Here is a 10,763-nt window from a genome sequence, read left to right as displayed (position 1 = left end):
CTTCAGTCGCCAGGGTCCGCAGCTAGAGGACAAGGAGGAGGAACCAGCGGCCGGAGACCTGATGACTGTCAGCATCCTCAACCGGAGTGGGATCCTGGCATCGCTCCTCTCCTCGGACTTCCAGCCGGCCATCAGGCAAGCCAGGGCTTCTCGGCCGCTCCCACAGTTCAGCAAGAAGGCAACCCAGGGGTCACGTTTTGCCCTCTCCCTGGATGTGCCTACCAGCATCCTGAGTGTCCTGATAGACCTGGCCAAGAACCAGGATATGCGGGCAAAAGCGGCATCTAATGCAGAGCTGTTGGCACGTATAGGCAAGAGGAAATAAAAGCCATTTATGGTATAGTTCAACACAGGGTCTGGGAGCTAATTAATATAATGTGTAGATTATATGTATACTTTGAATTTTTTGGGGAACAAAACACATGGGATTTCATTTTGTTTTGTTTGGGAATATTTCATGATCTTAGTGGGGTGAGTGGTAGACATATCTATTGTTTTATTTACCCTTTTCTGTAGGCTATTTCATTTTCCTATAAACAAATGTGTAAATAGTAACATGAAAACTATAGTCTCTATAGTGTCTTGATTGTAACTTGATTGCATTGGATAATTTATATCTGTCAAATTACATGAATATGAATTTTAACGATGGAATGTGAGAATACATCTCTATGTTTGTATGTGCACATATATAACTTATATAATAAAACTCAATAATTTACCATAATCTATTATGCATCATTCTGTGCAGCCTTGTATTGATTAGAGTGAGTATTAATTTGAGGCATCATAAACGCCTCTTTGAAATCAGAGGGAGACAGAGAGGAGAAAACAGATAGGAGGACAAAGACATGCGGATATTGTTTCCCCTCTTGAATGCAGTGTCATCACTGATCTGGGCTGATTAGGCAATCTCGCTGGTTCTCTCATGTAAACACCACAATTAAATATTAACATGATTAGTATCCGACGGATTCCGCGCTTCTACATGCGTCCTTGATAAAAACATTTTGAAATGGCGCATCTAAACACAGGCTCATTGTAAGGAAGTACACAAGGGTTTTTCCTCTGCCTGTGTCCTGTACTGAACACATCTCTGATTCAAATATATGTGGTAGAATTACACAGTGGGAAACAGTGTGGCAGTTGATGAGAAAATCAAACATCAACCGTCATGCATAGCCTATTGTAAATAAGAGCAAAATATGTACGTATGACTTTGACTAAAGTTATTTTTAACAGTGGCCATGGATAAGTAGCCTATAAATAAAACTGGTATGAGTCACGGCTCCCAAGGGCCTAATTTTTGGGTTCACTTTGCAAAGTGGCCCAGACCGTTCCTGTCAACTGCACTATGGTTCTCTTCAAATTTCCTAAGCCCTGGGGCAATATCTTATTCAATAGTGTGCTGGGAGACTGAGCATTCACAGCAAGAACAAAATATTCTGCGATTTGACACAAGAATAGGGCCAATTTTGGCCCAGATGAACATCAAGGGGTTGTGATCTTCAATGGTAAGCTACCGCATGCAGTGCATGTTCAAAAACATACCAGTGGTTCTCCACACGGTGTCATTATTTCCACTACAATAACCACCATGTCAACATTCTAGGTCAGAGCCTGCCTTACGTTCCACTTTCAGCAGCTATTATAAAACAATCAGTAATCACTTTAAAATGTTATAGGCTAGTGTAGGCTATAATAATTTAAAATCAACAGTATCCTTATTAATGGTGAGAGCAAGTGTCAATGTTCACCTTAATACTTAAAACAATGTTAATTAGACGATGAATGAACGAATGAAAACATTAGCAATCAACCACAGGTGATCAATCAATTAAGAATCAGTCGTCTGGTCTGGCGTAGGCTAAACTCGACTGCACAAGAACCAAGTTGGATGAGACAGGTAAGCAGGCAAGGTGTAGCTAAATGAGTAGTGAGCATGGCTGTCAGAACAAATCATAGGCTGACTTAAAAGTATATATATCACAGTAGTAGGCCTAGAGAATATTTTAATCACTGTTATTTACGTAGGCTTAATTGGCATGTGCTCTTCACTGAACCTTTCAGCATCGTAGGCCCTATAGCCTGAAATTAGTCAAGGCCTTGCTGCAACGACCTTTGCCATTGATTCCTTGACGTTAATTAGTATTGCTTAGCCTACAGTCACTTATTCATTTTCTGGGAGCTAGCTATCTTTAGCTGGTTCCTAAAACATTGCAGGTCGACACATCTCAGCGATTTGACCTTTAGAGCGTCATTATGCGGCCGTTTCAAAATGAAAGCGGTCTGGTATCTTTTAACCTTGTTTGAGATATGCTTTTGTGTCCCTGGGGTTGTGCAGCGCGTTGTATCAGGCTGGCAGCACTCACAGTGGGAGACTCAGCGTAATGCACTTTGGCATTTATCACACCCCTGCGCCTAGCATAGCGTCCTAATCCCTTATATTTTCATCATTACCCCCTGTCACTCTAGCCGAACTCAATTACATAGGTGTGCACACATACATTTTTTGAGTGTATAAGAGAAAGAGATAAATGCAGGATCACATAGGCTACTGAGTAGATAAAGCAGAATACCTTTGCTGTTGATGATGTCTTGTGAAACAGGCAGTAGGTCTCTCACCAGAATACACTGTTGCCTGAGGGGGTATGAGACCATGTATGTGTGGATAGACTCGCATTAAGGCTGGGAGTCTGTGGCATTGGGTAGGAGGTGATGAATTTTTGGTGCCAGATTCCCCCCAAGCACTGGCTGGGCTGGCGCCGGGCTTGTGAATGATCAGCTTCAAGGTTTCATATCACTCCTCAGTTTGGAGATTGATGTGACATGTCGGGGTATGGCAGACTTTGTTTTTCTATCTGTCTTTTTCCTTGTGGCGCTGTGCTCTTGATGTTTTATGCTTGAAACTGTGTTGCTCCTGTCTCAAATGGGCTGAGTTGTATTGGTGTGTCTTTGTTCAGTATAGAGAGAAATATGTAATGCAAGCTGATGTCACTGAAAAGGAGCCACCCACTCTCCACGGTTACTTAGGTGATTATTATGGCAGATTACAGCACCGTGACATCAATGTATCTGAGATAACCGCTCAATATGGGCAGGTTTTTTTTTTTTTTTTTTTTTTGAATCGTTATGTGTTGGCAGTTAAGCTTTGATTAATTAAATTAATTACTCTCTCCTCGCATCTCATGCTGGTGTTACACAAAAATAATAATGTAGTGGAGTTTTTTTTTTTTTTTTTGGAAAATACCACCCTTACTAATGTTCATTTTCATATTTGAAATGGTTCAGCCTTACACTTTGATGTGTAGCCTAACAGGATCATGCACAGAAAGTCATCAATTAGTCACCTCAGTAATTATACAAAGTAGGAGGTGCAAGGGTCCTCCAATAGCATTACTGTGCATATGCCAGAGAGTCTGTAATACGTGGAGACTGTTGCTCAATATTTGTCACTGCAACAGTACACTGTACAGGCCGTGTTCTCAGTGGGTCAGAGGTGAAAAAGTGTCTGACGCAACGGGAAGAGGGAGTGTGAGCGAGCGTGAGCGAGCGAGAGGGACAGGGTGAGACTATGGATAAAGAGCTATTTGATACTCATCTTGACAGTGATCCCATCACGCAGCCGTGGGGCGACTGGTTTCAGAAGAGAGTGGGAGCGCGAACATTCTGACCTGCCAGGTATTTCACATTTTAAGAGCCAGGGCGCCATGGTAGAGTGGTGGCCTCTATCAGCCGTCAGGATTAGATCAAGATATTGAGGTTACAGGAATGGTGTCACTTACCAGCTGTTTTGTGAAATGCTACTTTTCCCCCCTCCTTAAAGGCAAAAAATGGTCTGGGATGCTTCATAGGGGAGAGTCACAGCCATTCTCAATGCTTAGTGATCTGATACGTGTTAAAAGGGAGAAATGGAGTTGGGAATTGAGTGAAAATTGATTTCTGTAATCTTGTTGGTCCGTGAAGGGTTTATCGCAGTAAGAGGAGCCAGGCTGCATTTGTGGTTTAATATGTGCCTTTCAGAACTGTTCATATTATGCTTTTGATGCTTTAAAGATTAAACGTTTCGGGTGCTATTTCAATGTGGGGTGTTGATTTTATTTTGGTATATTCTTTGTGCATTGGGAAAGCAGAGTGGTCTACCAAATTTCTCTCTCTCTCTCTCTCTCTCTCTCTCTCTCTCTTGCTCTTTCTCTCATTTATTTATACAATCCTTTCTTTCTCTCTCTCTAGGACTTTTCAGCAACATGACCATGGAATATGCCAAAAGGTCGCTCTCTCTGCTGACCCCGACCTCTCTATCCAGGTATGACCATATGGAATGTCAGCAGTTGTCACAACACGCAAAAGTGCTCAGTAGCAGGTCCTCGCTTTGGCAGTACTAGCACTACCTAAGGTGCCAGCTCTTGGGGTGTCAGAGATTTAAGAGGGCACTGCCACCTCCAATGCAATCTTAACAGAGTGGGAACAAAACTGGGTGTGTGCCAAAGGAGCCACAGAAGCCAGGAGAGTGTGTGTGTGTGTGTGTGTGTGTGTGTGTGTGTGTGTGTGTGTGTGTGTGTGTGTGTGTGTGTGTTTCTTTGAGTGCGTGAACTTCACTGTAATTTAGCTGCTCTTGTGTGCGTCTGGCAGATGTGTGTCTGCGAGTGTGGCCGCCAGTGCCTCCATGACCCAGCAGTTGCTGACAGGCTTGAGTCCACGCCAGAGGCCATTTCGAGTGGCCAACGCCGACCGCACCGTCAAGAAGGGCATCATGGCAGACAGTCTGCGGGACCTGCTGGACAAGGTGACGAGAGTGCGAGCCAGAGAGAGAGAACGAGAGACAGACCGAGAAAGGGAGAGAACGAGAGACAGACAGACAGACAGAGAGAGACAGAGACGGAGAACTCTGACTGGCAGGCTAGGGGAGAAGGCAGGACTGGGCGTTTTAAAGTGGAGACAGCATGAATAGCCTGTTTTTGATGTCACTGACAGCTCCCTTTGCCCTCCCCCCTCCACACACGCAGTCATACGCAGTTAGACGTGAGTCGGTAGCAGCTGAAAGAATGGACACGGGATAGAGGGATGGATGAGTCAGAGTGTTTTCAATGGAAGCAGAGGGAGAGAGATTGAGTGATTGGCTTGTTGACAGGCTGGTCCCTCTACTTGATGTCATAGTGGTGGGTTTCAGCAGTCTATCAGGCTTGATGGACAGTTTGAACTGACACCATGTTTTTTTTTAATCCTTTATGTAATCAGAATATAGTCTCTTCCAATCAATGAATTTCATGATGGAATACAATACAATCAATCCACTTCTCATCCCCAGCATTCAATACATGTTTGTATTTGTTTATGTTGTTTTGCAGACAGTTTTGTCCAGATTGATGTGTGTGTGTGTGTGTGTGTGTGTGTGTGTGTGTGTGTGTGTGTGTGTGTGTGTGTGTGTGTGTGTGTGTGTGTGTGTGTGTGTGTGTGTGTGTGTGTGTGTGTGTGTGTGTGTGTGTGTGTGTGTGTGTGTGTGTTAGCATTTTTTTTTTTTAAATTGTCCAGTGTTTTGTCCATGATGTGTATTATAAGAAGACATCAACAAGCTGTCTTGCTTGTCCCTGCCTAGGTGATGGATGGACTGCATGTGTCCTGCGTGGGTGCTCTGGTGCTTGATGAAGATGGCACAGGGGTAGACACAGAGGACTTCTTTCAGACGCTGAGGGACAACACCGTCCTTGTAGTCTTGGAGAAAGGACAGAAATGGACTCCTCCAGCGCAGGTCAGTGTTGCTCATTATTATGGACCAAACAGCGGGAGTGGTCGGTTGTTTCTCTTCAGTCCTCCCGGTAGATTGGTCAGACCCTTTTTTTTTTTAAAGGTCTGCTGACAGATGCCAGGAAAATAAAAGAACAGCTTGACTGATTGCAGACGCCGTACTACGCATGTGGAATCTGTAATGCTCTCTGGATGCTCTTTTCTGATATTAAAAAAAGAAGTGAGGCAGACAATGCGATGAGCAAACAATAAAGTGGCTCAACCTTTTCAGTTAATTTCCCCCCCTATCCTTCTGCCCGATGTTGTGAAGCAAGTCAGAGTAAAGTTGCATTTAAAGTACTGTTTACGCGACAGCTTTTCAATTTGAATGCTGTTTGTCCACTGTGATTCATTTGCATAGTCACTTAATTGCGTCAGTAATGATTGGTTGGCACCTGAATGCCATTAGCCTTCATGTTTACTTGTTTCCCCTCATGCTGAGCGCCTTCCATTAGCATATGCCATTTCTCCCCCTCTGTTGTCCGTCATCTCCGATCATTTAAGGAACGTTAATCTATATTCCGAGGCAGGCTAAATTAATTTTCGGATGACTGAACCATGGGTGGGAGGTGACTGAGATTGGGTGGGGGGGGGTGGGGGGTTAAGGGCCTGCGTGATGCAAGAGAGAGGGAGCAGAGCAGTGTCCATTCATCACAGTGTGACAGCCAACACCGAAGTTAGTCACCTATCCTCTCCCTGACACCGAGTGGAGTTTATTTTGGCAGTTTCCTACAGCCGTAGGCTGTGAAAGTTGTGGTGCACTCGGGCAGAATATTAAGTTGCGAAGTGAGATTTTTCTCCTCCTCGCTGTTGCTGACCGTGTCGTAATCAGTACTGGCTGTCTTGCCCTGTTTTGTTTTGCCTCCTAGAAAAACAAATATCTGTTTTCGTTGTCCACATGGGCCGATGTCTTAATTCATTCAGCACCCCCCCCCCCCCCCTTTCTGTTCTTGCCCAAAGACCACTTCAGTCAAGGCGCAGCATGTGAGCCGAAGCCCTGGTTGTCGGAAAGATGTGGCCAAGTTGACCTTTGATCTGTACAAGAACCACCCTAAGGAATTCATTGGCTGCCTGAATGTGAAGGCTACACTGTATGGAGTTTACACTTTGTCTTACAACCTTCGCTGCTATGAGGCTAAGAGGATACTGAAGTGAGTATTGTGTACTGTGGATACTGTGTGTGTGTGTGTGTGTGTGTGTGTGTGTGTTGGGGTGGGGGTGCATATATGCAGAAGGTGTAGTAGAGGGTACTGGAATGTTTATTGTTTGGGATTAAAATTTTGTGTTATGTCACTTGTGCTGAATGCCTCATATTTTTAGGCAAAAAGCTGAGAGGTGGAGTTAGAGGATTAAAATTGTGCAGAATCAACAACTATCCTCAATCAGTGTTTGCCGCTTGTGTTGGTTTGCGAAATCCCTCTGGAAAGACAAGTGACAGAGAGACAGACAGAAAAATGAGACATGAAGAAAGAGCAGACTGACAACTCAATTGAGAGCAAAAGACAAGGACGAAGACTATTATTAAACCCTCTCCCCCCTCACACTCTCCTTGCCCTTGTTTTGTTTCCTCCCCTATCTCTTCCCTCGTGACAGGGAGGCCTTGCGATGGACCTTGCTTACCATGCAAACCACTGGCCATGTCCTGCTGGGCACCTCCTGCTACATGCAGGCCCTTCTGGACGAAGAGGAGGATCAGGAACAGCAGGCGAAGGCACAGCTGAAGGCACCGGAGAAATGCCACGTGCCTGGCTATCTCTGGGGGTAGAGCTATAGCTGTGTTTAAGCAAGGCGTCTGCTCCCCTGGCGAGCAAACACTTGAAAGGGCTTATGAAGAACAGGGACTAGGAGTGGGGGAGAGAGGGGTGGGAGATTGGTACTGTACGTGACACATAAAGATGATCCCGGCATCCCCTCCTCAATGTATTGGACACTATATGCAGTAATCTACACATTCTTTTGTTTCGTGCTGCTGCTGCTGCTTGCATTTGTGTGGATTCATTGCACAGGTATCTTAAAGGTTGTTGCATCTGCCTCATAGTATGTATTGTATTGTAGTGTATTTTCCACTGCCTGTGTTACTGAAATATTTTCTTCAGTCATACTAACCGCGTATTTATAATGATTGTATTTGTACGATAGCTAAACTTGTATAAAATGTGTTGTTCATAAAGCCTGATACATAAATGCTATTTCCTATCTATTATTTTACAACCTTTTGAAGTGACTCACTGGCTTGACTGCACTTCACTGTTTTTTACTGTACTACTACTCTAATAAAAAATATATAAATGTTAACATGTGACTGACAAGAAGTGCTGCCTATTTTACTGAACTGTAAGGAAGAGGGCTACCTGTGGGCTTTTTTGCAGCCTAGTTTCCTGTGTGCTTCTCTGAGGTGGTTTTAGCCCAGCAGTCACAGTAAGTGGGATCCACCTGGGTTCCGGTTTGAGAGGTGTCCTCGTTTCAGTTTTGCCGAGTAATTGGCAACATGTGCTCTGGTTTTCCTCTCCTGCAGTAATTGGCCCTCTGCTCCACCAAGCTGACAGTGGCTCAGTTTCTTTCCTTTTTTTCTCTCTTGACGCACACAGGGATGAGAAATGCAGGAGGTTTCAGTTGGATATCCCGACGTACAGTGGAGAATTTGGGGGACTGAAAATGATCCTCGCCTTTATCCCATCCCAACTCCTCCCCCCTCTCTCTCTCTAGTTTCTTGACTGTAGTTGAGGAGTTGTGACTTTTTGAGTCACCTCAGTTGCTATAGCTGAAGGAGGCAGCATTTAATTTGTATGCATACATGCAAACTCCTCTCCTTTTGGGTAAAACTCACCTTTTTGATATCAAAATAGGTAACCTATAAGTTGTGTGCAGATCTGAGGAGAAATTATTTGAGGGGTTGAAGGAGAAGACTTTGTCTCCCCAACCACATTCTCCCAATCATACTCTACCTCTAATTGGGCCTAAATTAAGAATATCTGGACACTGTTAGTCCACTCTCAATTTCCAAGGGATGTAAATCAGTGGTGAAATTACGAAGTTATACATTAAGCTCTTACCATACAGAAAACACATTGTTTTAACAAAGGTTTTAAATGCAATTATTTACTGAAATTGAATGAAAATACACGTATGTCATCTGATACTGATGCCATCAGTGAAGCCATTGGTTAAGGATGGTTGTCAACCGTACTCTGTCATTGTATACACTATATTGCCAAACGTATTTGCTCACCTGCCTTGACTCACATATGAACTTCAGGTTTAGGAGTGTGTTCATGGGAATTTTGGGTCATCCCCAAACTGTTCCCACAAAGTTGGGAGCATGGAATTGTCCAAAATCTTTTGGTTAATGCTGAACCATTCAGAGTTCCTTTCACTGGAACTAAGGGACCAAGCCCAGCTCAGGGATGGCTCCTTCCTGTTCCAACATAACTGTGAACCAAAGACATGGAAGACCGGGTTTGGTGTGGATGAACTTCACTGGCTTGCACAGAGTCCTGACTTCAACCCAATAAAAGACCTTTGGGATGAATTAGAGCAGAGACTGAGCAGTCTCCTCGTCCAACATCAGTGTGTAACCTCACAAATGCATTTCTGAAAAAATTGTCAAAAAACACATTCCTAAACCTTGTGGAAAGCCTTCCCAAAAGAGTTGAAGCTGTTATAGCAGCAAAGGATGTGCCGACATCATATTAAATCCTATGGATTAAGAATAGGATGTGACTGAAGATCATATGTGAGTCAAGGCGAGCAAATACTTATGTACATCTCACCCCATGCTGGATAAAGATTTGGCTGGTCCCCATCTAACCTCATTACCATATCACTTCTGACCAACTTACTGTAGGCCTACCAGTGAAGGAAATGTTCACAATGATCTTTCTTTCTAATTGTTTTTTTTTTGTTTTGTTTTTTGTATCCTAGGATAGTTAAGAGATAGCAGAGATGGAAAGTGGGTTTGGGAAGGATGTACAAGGCTGTCTCACTTGCTCAGGCCATAATCATACCTGGATTCCTACTGAGCCTGTTTGTATGGGACTCCTATGCTGCACTCTTGTCTTTTTCACCCCTTCACATCCCTGGTATTCTTCCAGAAGGATCAATCCATAACACAAATGCACACTGGACATATCAGGTATACGCTGAATTTATGATATACTGAAAATTTCAACTGAAACATTTACTGATAATGAAATAGGCCTAGGCCAGTAAATGAGTATCTGCAAAGCATCAGTATTAAATCGTTGCCAACAACAATGACTAAACAAAAATAAGCAGTTGTAGAACATTTAAGCTGAAATCAAATGTATTTATGCCTCAAGAACCATTCATTCAGAACTGGCCAAGTGCTTTAGTCATCTTGGAAGGAGTGGGGATGAGGAAGAAAGGTGAAGAGATTGGAGGTTAGGGGTTAATAGGGGCTAGTTGTGATGTAACAGTGTTACATCCACACACACTCAGGTCTCCACTCACCCAAAGGGATTACCCCTTCATTTTTCCCATCTGAAAATGGGTGATTGCTTGCTGCAGATCCGGCCAAAACAAGACCCAAATAATCCACTTTATTGCGTTGAGAATAGGTCCCTGCACAGGTGAGTTCACATTTACCAGTGTGGCATGAAACAGACATTTTAACAGGCTTTTAACTAATTGCTCATTGATTTAAGGGTGGCCAGTCGGGGCAAACAGTTCATCAATTAACTCGACTTGTCTTGGAATAATTTCCTCTCACACAAACATGCAATCAGGGGATTTTCACTGTTATGCGAAGCAAATAAAGTTGCTATAGATGGACTTGTGATTGATAGGCTACTCACTTAACCAAATTGAGCACCCTTTTTGTGCGGTTTGCACTAAATGAATGTGAACACCTTTCAACTTTTTTTTTTTCAGTTGAGCTTGATCAAAAAGATCACTGTTATTAAATGTATGTCATAGTTTAAGAAATTCAATATACCTAAATTGATGTTTCTATGTAGACA

The 10,763-nt window shown here is 43.4% G+C and overlaps 1 protein-coding gene across 2 annotated transcripts; it reads left to right on the top strand.

Moving 5' to 3' along the window:
* The first annotated feature begins 1,838 nt into the window (after positions 1-1,838).
* cidec (cell death inducing DFFA like effector c) lies at positions 1,839-7,944 on the top strand. 2 transcript variants are annotated; one of them, XM_062545945.1, is made up of 7 exons: positions 2,967-3,033; positions 3,610-3,681; positions 4,234-4,306; positions 4,633-4,786; positions 5,597-5,749; positions 6,745-6,935; positions 7,378-7,944. In XM_062545945.1, the coding sequence occupies exons 1-7, from the start codon at positions 2,982-2,984 to the stop codon at positions 7,547-7,549; spliced, it is 867 nt and encodes a 288-aa protein (XP_062401929.1). In that variant the 5' UTR covers positions 2,967-2,981; the 3' UTR covers positions 7,550-7,944. The 2 variants fall into 2 exon arrangements, with proteins under 2 accessions (XP_062401931.1, XP_062401929.1); XM_062545947.1 differs by lacking the exons at positions 2,967-3,033; positions 3,610-3,681 and adding an exon at positions 1,839-1,906.
* Positions 7,945-10,763: the final 2,819 nt, after the last annotated feature.

The sequence above is a fragment of the Sardina pilchardus genome, chromosome 9 (genome assembly GCF_963854185.1).
Source record: "Sardina pilchardus chromosome 9, fSarPil1.1, whole genome shotgun sequence".
In the NCBI taxonomy this organism is placed as follows: Eukaryota; Metazoa; Chordata; class Actinopteri; order Clupeiformes; family Clupeidae; genus Sardina; species Sardina pilchardus.
Note: the sequence above shows the minus strand (reverse complement) of the source record. Positions and strands in the feature narration are given on the sequence as shown.

What these genes read in the sequence shown, in the direction of transcription:
- cidec (XM_062545945.1), top strand. Translation starts at nt 2,982, where the DNA reads ATGCAAGCTGATGTCACTGAAAAGGAGCCACCCACTCTCCACGGTTAC. An exon ending in CGAACATTCTGACCTGCCAG is followed by an intron (nt 3,682 to 4,233) that starts GTATTTCACATT and finishes CTCTCTCTCTAG; the next exon opens with GACTTTTCAGCAACATGACC. An exon ending in TGCGGGACCTGCTGGACAAG is followed by an intron (nt 4,787 to 5,596) that starts GTGACGAGAGTG and finishes GTCCCTGCCTAG; the next exon opens with GTGATGGATGGACTGCATGT.